General features: G+C 45.5%; 1 protein-coding gene across 1 annotated transcript in view; it reads left to right on the top strand.

Annotated features, from left to right (window-relative positions):
- The window catches only part of NSMAF (neutral sphingomyelinase activation associated factor), a 66,273-nt gene that overhangs the window by 37,878 nt on the left and 7,724 nt on the right, over positions 1 to 20,671 (top strand). Inside the window, 14 exon segments of the mRNA XM_032609446.1 lie at positions 3,261 to 3,390; positions 5,080 to 5,151; positions 6,855 to 6,963; positions 8,952 to 9,128; positions 10,165 to 10,244; positions 11,128 to 11,218; positions 11,317 to 11,380; positions 13,330 to 13,381; positions 13,480 to 13,600; positions 13,971 to 14,102; positions 14,822 to 14,864; positions 15,175 to 15,338; positions 16,794 to 16,893; positions 19,201 to 19,259. Coding sequence (XP_032465337.1) covers positions 3,261 to 3,390; positions 5,080 to 5,151; positions 6,855 to 6,963; positions 8,952 to 9,128; positions 10,165 to 10,244; positions 11,128 to 11,218; positions 11,317 to 11,380; positions 13,330 to 13,381; positions 13,480 to 13,600; positions 13,971 to 14,102; positions 14,822 to 14,864; positions 15,175 to 15,338; positions 16,794 to 16,893; positions 19,201 to 19,259 — 1,394 coding nt within the window.

Genomic DNA, 20,671 nt, shown 5'->3' with positions numbered 1-20,671 from the left:
CTGCGCCACCAGGGAAGCCCCCTTTTAGGTTTTTAAAGAATTTCTTTTTACTTTTTTTTTTTTTACAGTAGGTTCTTGTTGGTTATCTGTTTTAAATATAGCAGTGTGTACATGTCAATCCCAAACTCCCAATCCCAAGAATTGAGATACATGCATTTATAGGTACATAAGTTGAAACACTGAGAAATAATTCTTTTCTGTTTACTTGGAGATTTGAATACTTATGTTTCCTGATGCTTGTCTTTCCTTCCTGCAGAACCGGTGTTGCATCTGGTGTCATTTCTCTTAAGCCCAAAGAACTTCCTATAGCATTTCTTACGGTGCATATCTGGTCAGGATGGATTCTCCCAGCTTTGTCTGAAAATACCTCTATCTTACTCTCATTTTTTTTTTTTTTTTTTTTTTTTTTTTTTTTTTTTTTGCGTTACGCGGGCCTCTCAATGCTGTGGCCTCTCCCGCCGCGGAGCACAGGCTCCGGACGCGCAGGCCCAGCGGCCATGGCTCACAGGCCCAGCCGCTCCGCGGCATGCGGGATCCTCCCGGACCGGGGCACAAACCCGCGTCCCCTGCATTGGCAGGCGGACTCCCAACCACTGCGCCACCAGGGAAGCCCTTACTCTCATTTTTGAAGGGTGTTTTTGTTGGAGATAAAATACTAGGTTCACAGGGTTTTCTTTCACTACTTGAAGGGTTTTCGTTCCGTTGTATGTTGCTGTCCATTGTTTCCTGTGAAAAGTCACATCATTTGTCCTGTTGTTACTGTGAATTAAGGTGTAGTCTCTCTGCGCCTGTCCTGCAGGGGGTTTCTGGGTAACAGAGCCTGTGAACTGGTGTCTTACGTTAGACAGTTTTCACCACTCTCCACTCAGTGTTTCTTCTGCCCCGTCTCCTGTCTCTTCTGCTGTGACTTGAGTTACACTCGTGTTAGTATGTTTTATAGCTTGGCTTAGATCTCAGACACTCTGTTCTGTGTTTTTTTTAATTATTATTATTCTCCTTCTGTCCTGTTTCAGTGGGGACTTTTTTATTGGCCTTGTTTTCAGCCACATTGGGCTTTTCCTCTGCCGTGCCAGTCTGTGAGGCTTGTTTAAGTCATTCCTCATTTCCTCTCGCCCAGATTTTCATTTCTAGCATTTCCTTTCAGTTCTTTTTCGTAGTTTCTACTTCTCGGATGAAGTTTTCCTTCCCTTCACGTCTGTTTTCCATCTTTTCTCCTGGATCTTTTAGCACATTTACTACAGTTATCTTAACGACTCCCTCTGATGGATCCGACGTCCGGGTCCTCTTCCGTGGAATCTTCTCTTTCATGAGTGCGGGTCATATTTACTCACTTCTTTGTGTTTCTTGTAAATTTTTTGTGTGCTGGGAAGTTTGTTTTAAAGGAACTGTAGAGACTGACCTGAGGAATATTTGCCTCTGGAGGTGGTCATGCCCACCCCCATCCTGCCCGCTGCTTGCCCTGGGGGCTCCGTCAGTGTAATGAGTGGAGCTGGGTTAAATCCAGGTCCCCATGCCCAGTTGCACAGCGGGAGTGCGCAGAGCTGTCCTCAGCGGGGCTTGGGGTCGGTGCCCTTGAAGGATTTGCAGACATCCTTGTGCTTCCCAGCTGAGCCTCCAGCTCTCCGCCCACGGAGCATCTGTGCCCTCCAGGCCTGACTCCTGCTGTCTGGCGTCTCCCTCATCCTGCAGCCCTCACCCCCTGTGGAAGATTGCCCCTCCTGCTGCCACTCAACTGCTGGTCCCTTCATTTAGGTTTCTCTGCACCTGAGCTTTCTGATGGGTTTCTAAACATAGCAAGGATTGTGTAGCTCATCTGGCAGGTTTTGTGGTTGGGATGAGAGCTGTGAGGTCTCCTTCACGTCCAAACTGGAAGAGGAAGCCTGCTCCTGTGTGATTTTGTGTTTGTTTTTTTTAATACATTTATTTATTTTATTTATTTATTTTTGGCTGCGTTGGGTCTTTGCTGCTGCACGCGGGCTTCCTCTAGTTGCGGCAAGTGGGGGCTACTCTTTGTTTTGGTGGTGGGCTTCTCACTGCAGTGGCTTCTCCTGTTGCGGAGCATGGGCTCTAGGCACGTGGGCTTCAGTAGTTGTGGCTCACGGGCTCAGTAGTTGTGGCTCGCGGGCTCTCGGGCGCAGGTTCAGTAGTTGTGACGCATGGGCTTAGTTGCTCCACGGCATGTGGGATCTTCCCGGACCAGGGCTCGAACCCGTGTCCCCTGCATTGGCAGGTGGATTCTTAACCACTGCGCCACTAGGGAAGCCCTGCTTTGTTCTACTACTTACAGAGGAGACTTTTTGTTTTGTTTGACTGCGTTGGGTCTTCCTTGCTGTGTGCGGGCTTTCTCTAGTTGCTGCAAATGGGGGCTACTCTTTGTTGTGGTGCATGGGCTTCTCATTGTGGTGGCTTCTCTTGTTGTGGAGCATGGGCTCTAGGCACGTGGGCTTCAGTAGTTGTGGCTTGCGGGCTCTAGAGTGCAGGCTCAGTAGCTGTGGCGCATGGGCTTAGTTGCTCTGCGGCATATGGGGTCTTCCTGGACCAGGGATCGAACCTGTGTTCCCTGCGTTGGCAGGTGGTTTCCCAACCACTGCACCACCAGGGAAGTCCCAGAGGAGACTTATTTTTAGCTCAGTTATTTAACTAAGTAATTGCCTAAACTCTTGATGATTTGGTTGTTTCCCTTCTATTTGTTTTTAAATTAGTAAAGCAGAACGAAAATGGACTTTTTTGATGAGTTAACATAATTTAGGAGGGAGTGGTGATCACCTTTGACTGGTTTTACTGCAGTAGATCCACAAAAGACTATACGTTGGAACTGACATGCAAGTAAACTCATAGCCTTATAGAATGTGGTGTGCAGTGAGTGCTACCCATGCCAAAACAGTTTCTATGACAATAAAATAGGTCTTAATGACACAAAAATAGAAAATCCTGTTAATGTAAGAACAGTTTCAAGGCCGACTTATTTGGAGAGGAGTGAAGAGTACCAATAACAGGGTTATTTGGTATTTTTTACTTGTCTGTCTTCTTTGATACGTAACCTCATCTGCTTTTAAAAAACTCAAGTATTCATTATACCATTGAAAAGAAAGTCAGTTTTATTTAGGCGACTGGTTTATATCACCAGTTTTCTTGTATCAAATGTGGTGTTTAGACACCTGTTCTGCAGTCACTTTGTAGCTCCCTCAGATAAAGTTAAATCTAGAAAGTAGATCGATTTCTGATTTTTCTTGCTTTTGCTGGAAAAAACATATTCTCAGATTCCAAAGTGTTTCTGAAAAGCTGCACATGGAATGCAAAGCAGAAATGGTGACACCTCTGGTGACGAATCCCGGCCACGTGTGCATCACTGACACCAACCTGTATTTCCAGCCTCTCAATGGGTACCCGGTAAGTAGTCTGTAGGCCAGCGGAGGGCTCCTCTGGTGTTCCCGTTTGCGTCTTCAAGCTCTCTTTCCTGTGAACTTGACTTGACAGAGTGTTCTCACATTTTGGGGAGGGTCAGAGTTACCCCCGTCCCCATCCAGCATCTGGTATTTAACGGCTCCCCGTGGAATCCTGATGCACCCTCACCCGTGTTTCAGCTCTTGTGACTTACTCTCTGTTACTTCGGAGGGAAAAGAAACCCTGCCCCTTTTGATTTTAGCAAAGGGTCATTAGAGGTTTATACCTGATTTTAGCAAAGGGTCATTAGAGGTTTATACCTTTCTACTCGGAAGCACTTCTTCAAGAGAGCAGTGAAATCTACTAAGGTTAATTAGAGATGAATGCTTTCTGTGTTTTTGCTGATATGTACACCTAAGTTGTATTTCTCCTTCTCCCTTAATTACAAACCAAATCAGTAGATCTGCATCTGTCCCAGAGGCAGTGGCCTCTCCAGCCAGTGCAGAGCTGCATATGGCACTGCGGTCACTGGGCAGCTGCAGTTCTGCTGCTGTGATGCTGGAAACATCTTCTCCTGCACGATGACTTTAGGCTCACGAGGCCACACAGTAAAGATGAATTCAGATTTCTGCACTAAAACTTGTAAAGATTGGCGGCTTTACCTAGATGCGGACCCTTTTCAGAGTGGTTCATTGAAACAACAGAAACGCTAATACTCTTCGAGTGCAGTTGGACCGTTCGGCAGGTAGCTTCAAGAACAGGGGTGTTTTCTGCCATGGAAGAAACTCTCCAGGCTGGTCGGTCGTTACACGTCACTGAAACGTGAACACTTTCCAAAGTGAACGGTGATGCTATAACAATTCTGTCCACCAGGTAGTAGGGCACACTCGCCGGGCCCTCCAGCGGACACAGCACACGTTGCTGACGGCATTCTTTGTGGCGTCATCGATTGGCTGGACCAACGCTGTTGCTGTGGCCTCGGTCAATACTTGAGCAACAGTATCTGAGTATAAGCCACAGCTTCAGGGTCCCAGGTCTGGGCTGGGGGCCGTGGCCAGTCTTCAGGCAGCTTCCACGGCTACACACCCTGCGTCTGCAGGCTCTCCCTCCCTCTTACTTGGAGGGAGGAGGGTGGACCTGTCGCCTTTTAGCCAATCTCAGTACCTTTTGTGACCTTGTTCCTCTCTCACTAGCATTTTAAGGCTCCAGAGAAGCGAGACAGTTTTCCTCCTTATGAAGTTTAGAGGCCCTGCTTTATACTATATCTGTTTATGAGGCTTATTACGCTGTAGTTTAAGGAGCTAAAAGACAGGATCCTAAAAAAAAAAAAAGCTGTATGTCAGTTCTGAGCAAACCGTAGGTCTATAAAAATAGGAGAATTCCTGAGAGGAGGTCTACACCAATCCTTTAATATTTCTTACCACTCAGCAACCCTGCAGAAAGCTGAAAGCTAGATGCCTGCATTATCCTGGGGGGTACCGGTGGGGGTGGGGGGTGGGTAGGGGGACTGGTCCACGGTCACAAAGCTAGTGAAAAGGGCAGACCGGCGTGTAAAGTGAGGCACGCCCTGTTCTCAGAGCTCACTTTCCAGGTGTTCAGGTGTGACCCGTCAGGAAGTTAAGGTGGGGCAGCTGAAGGGCAGCTTCTAATTGTGTCAGAATCTTGACATTTGAGATTGTCTTTCTACTTTTAAAGAAACCCATGGTCCAGATAACACTCCACGACGTCCGCCGCATTTACAAGAGGAGACATGGTCTCATGCCTCTGGTGAGTTCGAGGGGAACATCCCCTCTAGAGGATGACTGTCTTATCTTCAGTTTGGCCAGTGGTTTACTGGCCTGCACCCACCTTGGGCTCGTCTGAAAGACGCGGGTGTTTGTGTTGCGAGCAGAGGGGCCGTGAGGCCCGCAGCCCCTTCTTTTGGCTGCGCTGGAAGTTTATCAAGGAGCGACTCTTTCTGTGGGGGGAGGGCTGTTGGGAAAAAGGCTTTGGCTCCAAGAGCAGGGGGGCTCAAGTGCCCTTGAGTTTCTCCCTGCTGAGTTCTCAGGGTCCTCCTGGGCTTGTGTGGGGATGTGGGGATAATGGACGCAGAACCAGTCCAGTTACAGCAGCGAGGTCTCCAAGCAAAGTTTGGAAGCTGCGACAGCAGCTCTCAGTGGAACTGTAGTATCCTCACGGTTAACTTGTATTAATTCAGCCTTCAGGCTTGCTGAGAGGGAGAAATGGATAAAATAACCATTTCAGTCACTTAGGCGGCCCTCCCCGCCATTTTCCTGAATAAACCCGTGTCCACACTTCTGTGAGTCTCACACGATTATTGTAGAAACCAGTCGCCACGGAAGGTGTGACTCCAAGGGGTTTTAGCTTGACATCGATATAAATCTATTTGTTCTCCTTCAGAGACTAACCAGTAAGTTGGTGGCATGACAAGAGTATTGTGGTTATTTAAGCATCTCATCTCGGTGTTTTGTATTTATGAAATTTAACCGTTTTCCTGCCTATTTTACTTAAAAGGCAATTCTCCATTTCCAGTGCCAACAGAGGATTAGGGAAACAGATTCTATGAAAAATCTCCTCCTCCTTTGGGTATAGAGATGCAGTCAGAAAAAGAAGAAACTGGCATTGATTAAGTACCTTCTGCCTACTGGGCAATCTATGTACAATATTCGTTTATCAGCGCCATCCCTGTGAGGTAGATGATACCCTACTTTACAAAGGAATCGAGACTCTAGGAGTTCACTCCCTCGGTTCCCTCACTAGTAGCGCTGGAAGCCTGTATCTGAACCTAGGACAGCGCTGCGCTTTCATCCTTTCTCTGTCTATTCCTGTCCCGTCTTGGCTTCACCCTCACAACATTCACACAGCTCATAGTTTTCTTAAAATAATTGCATCCTACTAATTAAATGAGTTATTCGATTATCAGTTTAAGTTGACATCATTATGACTTAATTTGTAAAAGAAAGCTAAACCTTTGTCTCTGAAGAAGATAGGTGGAGACGTGGATTAGTCAATTTTGAATTTCAACATAATAAACTCACAGATGCTGTCATCCTAAAGATCCTCAGGGTCAAAAGGGATTTTGTAAAGTTTAGCTGAGACACATGTCTTGTCCTTATAAATCAAATTTATTGCTGGGGAATATGCATACAAGACCTACAAATAAAAAATGCAGGGGCTTCCCTGGTGGCACAGTGGTTGAGAGTCCGCCTGCCGATGCAGGGGACACGGGTTCGTGCCCCGTTCCGGGAAGATCCCACATGCCACGGAGCGGCTGGGCCCATGAGCCATGGCCGCTGAGCCTGCGCGTCCGGAGCCTGTGCTCCGCAACGGGAGAGGCCACAGCAGTGAGAGGCCCGCGTACCGCAAAAAAAAAAAAAAAAAAAAAAAGCAAGTGTTTAGTTGAAAGGCTTTTGTACTTGCATCACTCACATTGAGATACCGTTTGTTTAATTCTCTTTCTGGACTTGTAGGGCTTGGAAGTGTTTTGCACAGAAGATGATCTGTGTTCTGACGTCTACCTGAAGTTCTATGAACGTCAAGACCGAGATGACCTCTATTTTTACATTGCTACATACCTAGGTTTGGTGCTCACTCTTCATTGTATCTGTTCGCGTGAAGGTGGTTCAACTCCCGAGTAACTGGGATGGGAAGTGAGAGGAGAGCAATTCTGTATCTGAAATCAGCTCTCTGTGGTTCTACTTACTTCTCCTCAGTAACTACAGTTAGCAGAATGGCATACTGAAAATTAAGGGAAATATAAATGAAATTTGGTAATAGTTCAATCCTGTGTTTTAAAAACTTTTGATAAATATATTTAAATGTTTTTTTGTATCTTAACAACCCCCAAGTTGAATGGATTTTATAAGAATCCACCTAATTATTTTTATGTCCAGTCCTGTCTTATGTTAGTTTATGTAAACCAGGACTCAGTTTCTTCATGTGAGACAGTGAGTTACCCAGTCATGTGTCTGTGATCATTAATTGTGGTCTTAATCTCAAAGCCGGAAAACGGTACAAAAGGAACACAGGAACCTTGTATGCTCAGTATGGAACCGTAGGACTCAGTTTGCTTACAGCTAATATTTCCTCAGTCTTCCATGGGAAATGTGAATTTTCCCACTTTCATCAGAGAGAACACCTGTATTTTTCTTTTCAAGCATAAACATGCTAAGTTGTATGGTTGAATTAAATTATTCTTGTTTTCAAAATTGCCAGGTGACTAGAATGGAATTTTAAAGAATCAGTGTTGGGATTTTATTAATACCATCTTAGTTTGCTGTTCTCGTGTGCAGTGAGGTCATCTATGAGATGTGTAGTGACTTATTCCCTTAGAAAAGGTTTTCTCTCAAGGAGGAATAGTTTATTTTCAATAAAGAACATATTTTACAGTAGGTTTGAGTTCATTTTTTTTCTTCTCACACTAAGCTGTTCAGTTTAACTTAGTGCTTAAGTATAGCTTTGGTATAAGTGTACTGTTATCTCCTGCCTCCTGATTTAATTTTTTTCATTTAATTTTTCTAACTATAACAAGATGACAACAAAAAACTCAACTTTCATGGTGAGTCCTAAAATCTCAAGTCAAAAAACTTGCCATGGCCTAAAAGGTCTGCTTCTGTGAAGCGTCTGTTCTCTCTGAGTTCATTGCTGAGATGGTTCAGACTTTCTCTGAGACGTTCTGAGAGTGGAAAATCAGAGGATAAGTGTTTTGAGTTTTTAAGCCCTTTCCTGGTCGCTGATTAGAGAAGAAACTTGGCAAAGTGTATAAGAATAAATATTGAGTCAGCAAATGAGCTAGACAAGTTTGATGCAGCCAGTACAAAGCTGAAAGCAGAATTTTCTAAACAAAATAGAACAGTTGACTCATTTTACAGGAAAGTTATCACTGGTGCCACACCATCTGTGGTTCCATCTTTCCTGAGGTTATTTCTGGGGGCTCTTTCTGGTCCTTCTAGTTTGAGAATTCTGACAGATACTTGTTTTCTCCTTCAGCAGTTTCTATGCTTTTCCTGATTCCTCACTTGCATAAATAATACGTAGTCAGTGACAAATTAGCCGTAGTGTACCCCGCTTCCAGATCTGAAAGAAAACTAAAAGATTGTTTCGTTTTACTTTCATAAGAAATGGAGGAAATGAGCTTTTACAGATGGTCATGGCTTCTTAAAGGCATTAAAACTCAAGCACGTTTGGAAGGATTCTTTGTTAGCACATATTGTAGACTATATATAAATATTGCAAATGTTACATATATTACCATGTCATATTTACGTATTTGCTCCATACTTTCATATTTGTTTTATATCATGTATTTCACAGATGTGATATGTTTTATATCATACATTTAATAATTTCCCTCCTGGATCTTGGAGATGCTTGTTCACACTTGACAGAACAACTCTTCGGTAAAAGCAAACTGTAGCCTACTTTTCTTGTTTTAAAATGTACTTTTCAAAAATGGGTTGACGGGTCGACACTGAAAAGCCTCTGTAGCGCCTTCACATGTTGAGTGACTGCTGCCCGCACACGTGGAGCTCAGTGTGACCCGGGCCTGCCCTCACCTGTCCCCCCAGAGCACCACGTGGCGGAGCGCACGGCCGAGGGCTACACGCTGCAGTGGCAGCGCGGGCTTCTGTCCAACTACCAGTACCTGCTGCACCTCAACACGCTGGCCGACCGCAGCTGCAACGACCTCTCCCAGTACCCCGTGTTCCCCTGGGTCGTCGGCGACTACAGCAGCTCCGAGCTGGGTGCGTGCCACAGAGACGGGCTTTTAGAGCAAAGAACACCTTCCCTCTTAGAACCACGTTGTGGTTCGTGAACAGAGTAGAACCCGTTTGATCTTATTACTGACGATGGCCCGTCTCCATGCCACGATACCGGATGGGTGTCATGGGAATGACGTGTGTTCTATATGTTTTCTCTACTGTGTCTGAATTTTTTTTAATTCTAAAAGTACTCACATACTTCTTGAAAGCCACACCCAGAAGACATGCATGGGATCTTCAGCCAGTGTTACCACTGCTACCAAATAAGTACTATGTTTTCAAATACTTAAGTTTTCACTTTGAAAATTGCGCCTCAGGTTACCATATTATTTTTCAATTCACATGAAACCATGTGATTACCAAACGTAATAGCTGTTCATTAAAGAACACTTAGAAAGTACTGAAACACTCAGAGAAGGAAATAAGGCGCATCAGTAATTACATTACCGAGAGAGAACCATTTTAACTTTGTGGTATATATACTTCTTTCTCTCTCTCAAATTATTTTACCAAAAATGTGATTGTACTGTCATTTTATTTTGTAATGTCTTAAAATTAGATATTGTGAACACTGAATTACTTTTGACAGTTCGCTGACTGCACCCTTGTAGTTGAAAGAGGTAACAGATTTTCTAGGAATATAATTTATTTGATAATATCAGGTCCCCAGTTCTCAAATTATGCTGTTATCACAGAATAATAATATTCACTATAATTCAAACTTAAAAAGTAAATTTTGGTAGAATAATGGCTTTTGAAATTTGTTTATTTTTCGTTGTTGTTTTACTTGGAATATAGTTTTTTTGTCAGTAGGTCTTCAAATTCTAACCTTTACAGCTATATTAATAATCATCAGAAATATTCATTCTAATGGATCTGTCTCAGTTTTTAAAAAGCTATTTATTATTTGGAAATAAATGTGTGCATGTGAATTCATTCAGGGAGATAATGTTATTAAGGGTAAGCTTGTTTGCTTTATTTATTGTAAGTAATTTTTTAAATTTTATTTCTTTTATAGATCTGTCAAATCCAGGAACCTTCCGGGATCTCAGTAAGCCAGTAGGGGCCCTCAACAAGGAACGTCTGGAGAGGCTGCTGGTACGTGGACTCAGGGATTCCTGGTGTCTAAGCAACCCGGGAGCTCTGGCATATATTTTGTTTGATTGTTTTTGTTGGTTTTTTTAAATTCACTCTGTGGCCACACCACACAGCACGTGGGATATTAGTTTCCTGACCAGGGATTGAACCCCCTTCCCCTGTGTTTTTATAGTACCTGAAACTCGTTTCTTCAAGACTTAGGGGAAGTATATCTGGAGAGACCGAAGTCTCTGAGCGTATTCTCTCTCCCTCTGCCCGCTGCCTTCCTTCCCCTGTGAATTTAGCGGCTCACCATCTGCATTTCTGCTTACAATTCAGGAGGCAGGAAGCTGAGCCGATCACAGGTTCACCCATTTATTTTCACGAAGGTGCTCTCTGATGAACTGCACAAGAGATGCATAAAATTTCTTCTTTTCAGTCCTGCTCCGGCAGACATTGTTACCATGAGGCCAAGAACACCAAGATACTTGTTGCAAGAATGCTGTGATTACTCAGATTTTCACCCCTTTTTTTTTAAATTTTTATTTATTTATTTATTTGCGGTATGTGGGCCTCTCACTGTTGTGGCCTCTCCCGTTGCGGAGCACAGGCTCCGGACGCGCAGGCTCAGCGGCCATGGCTCACGGGCCCAGCCGCTCCGCGGCATGTGGGATCTTCCCGGACCGGGGCACGAACCCGCGTCCCCTGCATCGGCAGGCGGACTGTCAACCACTGCGCCACCAGGGAAGCCCCCCCTCTTTTTTATCTTCTCCTTTTCCTCTTTAGGAGAGAAATTAGGGGCTAGAATGTGTCCAGGCCACGATTTCCTTAGGCTTTTACTACTGGAGTCGGTTATTGTCTTCACAGCCAACGCTCAGCAGGACTTTTTCTCTCTGTGTTGTAGACACGCTACCAGGAGATGCCGGAGCCCAAGTTCATGTACGGCAGCCACTACTCCTCCCCAGGCTACGTGCTGTTTTATCTGGTCAGGATTGGTAAGACTCCTCGCCGTCTCTCCCAGGGACACGTTATTTCACGTGGACTCTTCAGTGGTCTTGTGATCTTGCTTAACTGTGACTTTTTTCCCCTCTAGCACCAGAGTACATGCTGTGTCTGCAGAACGGACGATTCGACAACGCAGACAGAATGTTCAACAGGTTCGACATAAATGCCTCACTTAGCACTTTTTAAACTTTCTTATTATGCAAATGCAATACGTTCTTTCCAAAAAACCAGATTTAAACAAAAATGGAAGGAAATGAATAACACCACTACAGTAATTGTTGTATGTATTCCTCTCAGGTTTTGTGTAGTCGTGTGTGTGTGTAAATGTGAGAACATATTTTATTTTTTAACATCTTTTTTTTTCTTTTTGATATTTGTTCAATTGTGTCAGTATTATATATATATTTTTAACATCTTTATTGGAGTATAATTGCTTTACAATGGTCTGTTAGTTTCTGCTGTATAACAAAGTGTATCAGCTATACGTATACATATATCCCCATATCCTCTCCCTCTTGCATCTCTCTCCCACCCTCCCTATCCCACCCCTCTAGGTGCTCACAAAGCACGGAACTGATCTCCCTGTGCTATGCGGCTGCTTCCCACGAGCTGTCTGTTTTACATTTGGTAGTGTATATATGTCCATGCCACTCTCTCACTTCGTCCCAGCTTACCCTTCTCCCTCCCCATGTCCTCAAGTCCATTCTCTACGTCTGCGTCTTTATTCCTGTCCTGCCCCTAGGTTCTTCACAACCATTTCTTTTTTTTTTAGATTCCATATATATGTGTTAGCATACGGTATTTGTTTTTCTCTTTCTGACTTACTTCACTCTGTATGACAGACTCCAGGTCCATCTACCTCACTACAAATAACTCAGTTTTGTTCCTTTTTATGGCTGAGTAATACTCCATTGTACATATGTGCCACATCTTCTTTATCCATTCATCTGTTGATGGACACTTAGGTTGTTTCCATTTCCTGGCTGTTGTAAATAGAGCTGCAATGAGCATCGTGGTACATAACTCTCTTTGAATTATGGTTGTCTCAGGGTATATGCCCAGTAGTGGGATTGCTGGGTCGCACGGTAGTTCTATTTTTAGTTTTTTAAGGAACCTCCATACTGTTCTCCATAGTGGCTGTATCAATTTACATTCCCACCAACAGTGCAAGAGGGTTCCCTTTTCTCCACACCCTCTCCAGCATTTATTGTCTATAGATTTTTTGATGATGGCCATTCTGACTGGTGTGAGGTGATACCTCTTTGTAGTTTTGATTTGCATTTCTCTAATGATTAGTGATGGAGAACATATTTTAAATAGAGTATTGTTGTCCTGCCTTTTGTACTTTATAGCCTTTTGTTAGATCTTAGTTTTCCCCGTATTATTGGATGTTCTTCAAAACGGTGATTTTTTTTAAAATTAATGTATCACATCCTAACATATGCCATAATTTAACTATTTTAACTGTTTCTCTATGGTTGGACACCTAGGCTGTTTCCAACATTTCATTATTCTAAATAATCTTGCTATGAATTGAATACAGTCCCTGTCAGTGTCTAAATAATTATTTTTTTTTATAAAGGTAATCTTTTCTTAGCCCCAAAAATCAGAATATGAAGAAAATAAATTTCAGGTGGCACCTGACCACACTGAGATAACACTCATTGTTCATCTTTTGGTCTGTGTCTTTCTAGTCTTTTTCTAAGCTCTGCACATGTCTGTTTATAATCCCTTTTTGAAATGAGCCCTTAAAATAACTGCTGATTTTTCATGTTTAAGCACCTGCCCCGAGTGGCCCTTCGATGAGGCCATGTATGGGGGAGGTCCCTGGCCTGGACTTGGGGACACCCCCCCAGGTCCATATCCCGACTCCTTGCTCACTCCCTATGTGGGCCCAGAGTTTTCTCTTCTGTGAATCCCCAGTATCCACATGAGCTCCTCTGATGGGGTAGCTCATGTGAATATTGGGGATTATGGATGAATGAGCGAGATGATGTCATTTAGGTAAGGTGTAGAATAGCACCCAGGCGCCTAGGAAGTGCTGCTGTTGCTGTTTCCATTCCCTAGATTTAAAATCAGTTGAATTTTTTTTCATATTTAGTATTGCAGAAACTTGGAAAAACTGTTTGGATGGTGCAACTGATTTTAAAGAGGTAAGCAGTTACCAAGCCAATGATTCACTGGGCTTGTGGTTTGTAACTGCTTTAAAAAATGTTACTGTTCTTTTTTTTTCTTCCCCTGAAACTTTCAGCTGATTCCGGAATTCTATGGTGATGATGTCAGCTTTTTAGTCAATAGTCTGAAGCTGGATTTGGGAAAGAGACAAGGAGGGCAGATGGTTGATGACGTAGAACTCCCCCCTTGGGCACGGAGTGAGTACCACCTTGGAAGTGTTGAATTATAGAAATTCTCTACTTAGTCGTGCAATTTCAGTATTATTATTTAGTTGCTTAGATTTTTCAAATAACAGTATAATCCTCTACCTAAATGAGATGGTAAAGTCTTATTCCAAATTGTAAGTATTCTATGAGTCTGTGATGTAAAACCATTATTATGCATTCGAGAAAGCTAAGTGTTGTAAAAATGGTTTTTGCCTCTCCGCCCAACCCCCAAAATTTATATTTTATATGATTGGGGGGGAGACTCATTAAGAAATACGTCCCTCGTGCCTGTCCCAGAAGCTCTGTCTGCATATGGATAGATGAAAGGAATGGGGTGTTTTGATCGAGTCTAACCTACTAGGTCCCGAGGACTTTCTCCAGAAGAGCAGAGACGCACTGGAAAGCGATTACGTGTCAGAGCACCTTCACGAGTGGATCGATCTCGTGTTTGGCTACAAGCAGAAGGGGAGGGATGCTGTTGGAGCCCACAATGGTGTGTAACAGTCACTGAAACTCCGTTTAGCGTTGGATGGAAACAAAAGCAACCCCCAGACTGAGCTCAGAGCAGCTTATTTCCTTAGCAGAAGCATCTTGTCTCAGTGGACGGTGCCTCCTGGCTCAGCGACCCCAGACTAGATACTGAATAAAAGGCGGGAGAGAAAGTGCTTTTGCTTTGCCGTGGTCCCAAGAGGTCTTGTGCTAGAGTCTTCTAATTTCAGCATGTGCTCTCCACCCCATTCCATCACTTTTACTGAAGCTCCATCAGAGTAGGGTGGGACGGTGTCCTTGGTTCCCACGAAGGCCCCAGAGTGTCTTTGGGACTGAGCGGAGGGAAGCCCGCGGTTGCCCTCTCCTCTTCGGGGCCGGTTCTTCCTCCGCCGGGCTTCTCAGCGTTGGCGACGGGGACGGGTGTGGACCTGACCCCTCACACGCCACACAGGGTGCTTTGCGCTCTCCTGGGGAGAGGCGTGCTGACCGAGAAGCACACTTGAGGTAGCAGACGGTCCCACGGCCGGTTGGATCGCTGCTCAGAAAAGATAATAGTTCAGCTTGATATTTACCCAAGCTGGACGTTATCAGGCTGTTTCGCAAAGTGAAAATCAGTTTCTTTGAATAATAGTTTAAAGTTGTTGAGTTTCTAAAATAAACAGAGTGTATATTGTAACAAAACAGCACATCTTTCAATAGTGTTTAACGTCTCTTTTTTTTCAGTGTTTCATCCCCTGACCTACGAAGGAGGTGTCGACTTGAACAGGTATTTATATGTCAGTAAGGAGTTTCTACATGAGTACAAATGACCTCTTTGTGTAAATGATTAGTGCAGTTATTTGATGATGTTAAGGTATGGAAATGTTACAGTGAATTCCGGCTTGCTTTCACCACTGTGTAAATTACCGAGCCTCAGAAATTAAAGATGTGTGATACGGTCTAGACGGTCCCGGCATGTAGCGTCTATTACTGTTTGAGGGTTAATCTCTCTCCTGTTGAATGCACAAATTTCAAGTGATGCAGATCAAGGAGCTTGCACCTAGAGGTCACCACGTGGTTTGTGTTCTGTCCTAAAGCATTGAGGACCCTGATGAGAAGGTAGCCATGCTCACCCAGATCTTGGAGTTTGGGCAGACACCAAAGCAGCTCTTTGTGACACCGCATCCTCGAAGGATCACCCCAAAGTTTAAAAGCTTGTCCCAGCCCTCCCGTTATAATGCTTCCACGGCAGATACTCCAGGTAAATTTTGAAAAGAGAATAAATAAACAATGTGAGCACCTTCTGTTTCTCTTTTCTGATTAAGACGTTTCTGAGGATTCTGGAGAGAAGACCAATCATGAACCCTGGGCATCTTAGAGATGATTCTGTGTTACTGTCTCACTGCATTTCTCCTGCAAACAACCAAATCTTTTCTGTTTTTTTATTTGTTGTTTTGTTGTTATGCTGTTGTTTTGTTTGTTTTAACTTTTGACCTTAAAGGAAATCAAATCACTTTTACTTTCTGGTAATTTAAAGAGACTTGGCAGTATTTTTCATTGTTGCTGTTATGTTCTTTCTTTTCTGAGGTTTGCCCAGCTGGTGTTTGATTCTTAGCCATTCTTGCGTTCTTGTTGATCCGCCCTGGCCGTGACTGCTGTAGCAGTCCCCGTCGCCCTGCTCGTTCCTGCTCTTTCCCAGGAACGACTTCCAGCGTCCTGACTCTCCTCTTCTGCCCCGACACGCAGATCTTGAATTCGGGGTGCTCTGTTTCCTTCATTTCTGTTTCCTTATTCAGTCATTTGACAGACATTTACAGAGTGTCTATGCCAGGTGCTAAAATGAACTTGACCCTGTGTCACATCTGGTATTTGGAAAGGGAGGAGAAGGTGCTCCCCTTCATCCAGTTTTCCACGTTTTACATTTCACATAGGACAGCCTCAGACCCCCAGGCTCCCAGGAGTCTGACACTGTATGGAACCTCGGGAGCAAAGTCGCTGGATTTCTCATTTTCTCCCGCTCTGCGCTCTGTCCCAGGAGTGTCCAGGCTTCTCGGGCCACACAGCTGGGCCTCTCGCGGTCACGTGACCCAGGGCTGGCCAGCAGCTCGTCTCTGGGGTTAAGTCATGAAGACTGGAGATTATCTCGTGATGCCCTTAAACCCGTGCTCTGCTTAATCACCAGGCCCACCCACGAGGATTATCTTAAAAGGGAAATTGTTCCAGCCTTTCTTAAAACAGAAGTGAAGGGACTGGGGACTGCTTAGCTAGTCCTGTTCAGGAGCACGGTAGTAATTGGTTTCATCTCTTCTTCCTCTGTCTGGAAACCAAAAGCAAATGGCAGTGTTCTTAGGGAACTGTCCGGTTTATACAAAGATTGCTGACAAGGAAATGGTTACTCAGGGTCATAGTTCCTGAAGTTCCCAATTTAGGGGCGGAGTGAAAACTCTGCAAACACTGATAAAAGTATACAAAGACCCGCAGTATTCAAAGATACTTTCTAATCTTTCTCCAAATGATTGCTGTTTTATTTCGATGATGCACCTCATTCTTCTCCCTTGACTAACATGGACCTTTTGAAGCAGCTCTGTTTCAGTGGACGTTTTGCTTTCTTGGTTATTTGATTTTAATAGAAAATCTTGTGCCTCTGACGCTTGTCGTCGCCGACCCTGGTCAGAAATTTAGCTGACTGAGCTGCCATTTAACGTAGTCTCTCCAGGTGAAGAGTCTTTTGAAGACCTGACCGAAGAAAGCAGAACGCTGGCCTGGAGTAACATCACCCGACTGCAGCTCCACGAGCAGCACAGAATCCACAAAGAGTAAGAACGTCTCGGCCGCGGCTACGCACATGCTGGGGTCTTGGCCTGGGGGTCTTGATTGGTTTTAATCCCCCTAAACTGTCCATAGTAGTGAACAGCCACCAGGGGTCAGTGTGGCATAGGAAAGCGTGGCACAAAATGGGTGTGTGTCATTTCTGCTGTCGGTCATTCTAGAGCACGGGATGGGGTCTGCAGACAGCAGGCAGCTGTGTGCCTCTCAAGAGAAGTACACGGCCCCTCCAGTCCTTGATGGTGGGAACCTTCGGGGAGGAACAGGATATGTCTTACCCACGTGTTGCATTTACTGATATTGTCAGGGAAAATGTATGTTTTTAAAACATGGTAACAGATGTGTGTGTTATGCCACACACAGAGAGAACATTGCAAAGTTCATTGCAGCACTCTTTACAGTAGCCGGGACATGGAAGCAACCTAAGTGTCCATCGACAGATGAATGGATAAAGAAGATGTGGCACGTATATACAATGGAATATTACTCAGCCATAAAAAGAAACGAAATTGAGTTATTTGTAGTGAGGTGCATGGACCTAGAGTCTGTCGTACAGAGTGAAGTAAGTCAGAAAGAGAAAAACAAATACCGTATGCTAACACATATATGTGGAATCTAAAAAAGAAAAATAAAAGGTTCTGATGAACCTAGTTGCAGGGCAGGAATAAAGACTCAGACGTAGGAAATGGACTTGAGGACATGGGGTGGGAGGGCGAAGCTGGGGTGAAGTGAGAGTAACATCAATGTATATACACTACCGAATGTAAAATAGTTGGCTGGTGGAAGCAGCCGCATAGCACGAGATCAGCTCGGTGCTTTGTGACCACCTAGAGGGGAGGGATAGGGAGGGTGGGAGGGAGGCTCAAGAGGGAGGGACACGGGGTCATGTGTGTGCATATGGCTGATTCGCCTTTGTTATGCAACAGAAACTAACACAGTGTTGTGAAGCAATTGTACTCCAATAAAGATCTATTAAAAAACTAACAAACCTTTTTCTTCCCCAAAATCAGGCTTGCTGTTGGCCCTAGAGTGGTCATGAGTGTCCCTGGTCCCCTGTCTGCAGGGCTAGTGATGAACTTTGGTGGGAAGGCTGGGGAAGCACTGACCTTGCTGACCCATCCTGTTCCAGAAAAGAAAACTCAGGGCCAGGGACGAGGCCCATTGTTCTGCTCCAGGGCCACCGACGTCCTGTCTGACGTTTGATATCACGTACACTTGGTCATGGGTGGAACGGAACGGGCCGGTCCCCGTCCGATCGGTGGCTCCAAATCAGAGCACAGCCTCCTGCAGAGCAACCCAAAGTCCCACCTTAGTCGTTATAACAGCGGCTTTCCTTTGTCACCTTCTCTAAACGGCACGTGGAAAGGGGCCTTGTCACCCGAGGCAGTTGAAGACATGAGTGAACCTTTAAGAGAACGTGCTGGGACTGATACCAGTCAGGGTCCTGGCCTCCTTAATCAATAGAAATTGATAAGAGGCCAGACAGGAGATTCAGGCAGGGCTTTACTGGGGCTCCTGCTGCCGGGGGGGGAGGGGAGTGAGAACAGACAGCAGGTGCCCTTGCTGGGCCCACGAGGCAGTGGCGAGCTGGTCCCCTCTTTGGAGTGAGGGCAGGGGTGTGTCCAGGGGTCGGCTGGAGCGGGGCTTAGGTGGCGTGCCCACCCCTTGGGTGGTGTGTGCAGGGGGCTCGGGCAGTGCCCTGCTTTTGCTCCCAGCTCTTCAGAAGTGGCAGTTGGGTTTTTTGGTCTTTTTGTATCTTGCTGCCCATAATTTGCCCCAGCTGTACACGCATGCAGTTATTTTCAGTTCCTTATAGTTTCACAATTTCTTTGTGTATCTGTTGCCGGAGGAGACGTTTGTCCGGGTGCAGGCTCTGTGGCAAAGGGTCCCCGGTCCCAGCCTGCCTCAGGACCAGACGGTGACATCGTCATTGGCCAGATGCTAAGTGATGAAGCGAGTGCAGTGACTGCTCGGGGGGCGTCGGTGGTTTGGGTGGCGGTCACCTAGCGTTACTGGTTATCCAGGGGGCAGACGTGGGCAGGCAGCCAGCCTTCGTGCAGGGTGGCCCAGGAGCTAAGGGTCGGGGTGTTTTCCAGCCGCAGGCGTTGTCAGGACAGAATTAGGAGTTGCCAAGCCATGACTTGCTAACGCCTGGTGGAAGGATGGGACAGGTCCCGCAGAACGAGCTGTGACGAAAATGATGACGGACACTGGGCTGAATTAAATCAAGGCCTTGAAGGAGACCGGTCTCCTAGCACGTGGTTGATGGTAATTTATGAAACCTTGTTTTCCAACAGGGCAGTCACTGGAATAGCAGTGTCTCGCAGTGGGTCATCTGTCTTTACAACCTCACAAGGTAGGTTTTCCTACCTGAAAGGGGGGTTACCTGGAATCACAAATGTCCAAGTTTCCTGACTCGGTCCAGGACTGTACCTTCATGTGCTACCTCCACGTGAAATAAATTTTGAGCAGTTAGTTTGTTGTGTATTGTGTAACATTCCACTGTGATGAGCCAAAAACAGTAATGAAGAATGCCTCCCTGTTGCTGATAAGGTTTCCCAGGATTTGGGGCGGCGAAGAGCGTGTGCTGGGACCTTCCCGCCCTGAGGGCCGAGCCACACACAGGGCGATCGTCGCCGGCACGGGGCACACGTGCTGTCAGCTTTTCACGTTCGTCACTGGGTGTGTGCTTCTGGGTGTGGACTGGAGGATTTAGCTCGAAATCTAATTCACACATTGTTAATGTCTTACACGTTACCAGAGTCACGCAGAAGCCCTGCAGTGGCTGGTTGATGGGACTTGTAACTAGCTTGATGACACACTGGAACTTCACTGTTTTGATCCTACAAAAGGGCTAAGCGTCAAGCCTCTGCTGGCAGCCACAGCGCTGCCCTTCCTGGCCGTCTACACCATAAGTCGTTGTTTATCTCGTCCCCGTCGTCCCGTTTGAAGCCTGCTGACAGGCGCGCCGGGGCAGCGGAGATGAGAAGCGAGTAGCTTAGCTGCCTGGTTTGGACAGAGTTCGTACCTGGCTGTGAGTGGCTGGCTACTGGCGCTTTGGTTCGTTATTGTAGGAAATTCTGCTTTTCATCCATTAAGTTAAGGAAAGGTGCTGTCCAACTGCACCACCTCCGGGTAAATCAGAGTTACTGCTCTCAGATTCTGGGATCGTGGCTTCACCATCCATAGCGTCCTTCCTTTCTCTTTCAAATATGATCTCAGATGCGTAAAACAGTTTTCCACAAAGCGCAGAAAATGATCCCACTGTGGACCAAAGTTGGTTCACGTGCGGCGAACACACGGGGCCACTCCGGGGTCACCGAGACGACGCGGTGGCATGAGTGAGCAGTCGTGCTTTGCCAGGGTTCCTGCCGGTGCTACCACCCGAGACGAGACCCTGACCTGTTAGCAAAGCCGGCATTCTTGGCTGGATTTGTCTGTCATGGTTTGTTAAATCCCCCTGTTCCCTGTGCTGGTCTGACCTTGTAAACCGTGAGTTTTACGAGCATCAGGGCTTTAACCCTCTGAGGCTTATTAAGCCTAGCACTTCTTTGTGAACTTGCCAAATAAGGGGGCACGGGGGATTCTTTTCAGTCAAAAGCTTTTGGTTTTTTTTTTTTGTTTCTTCACCGTTAATAATTCACGTTGCTGATCTATATGCGTTTTTGTTTACACCTGCATTACTGACTTACGTATACCCTGACGATCACCCCAGAGCTACGGTTCTTCCTCAGAGGTGGTGTGTGTCCAGGCTTATGGGTGACCCCA

The sequence above is a fragment of the Phocoena sinus genome, chromosome 17 (genome assembly GCF_008692025.1).
Source record: "Phocoena sinus isolate mPhoSin1 chromosome 17, mPhoSin1.pri, whole genome shotgun sequence".
Lineage (NCBI taxonomy): Eukaryota > Metazoa > Chordata > Mammalia > Artiodactyla > Phocoenidae > Phocoena > Phocoena sinus.
This window is presented reverse-complemented; position numbering and strand designations above follow the sequence as displayed.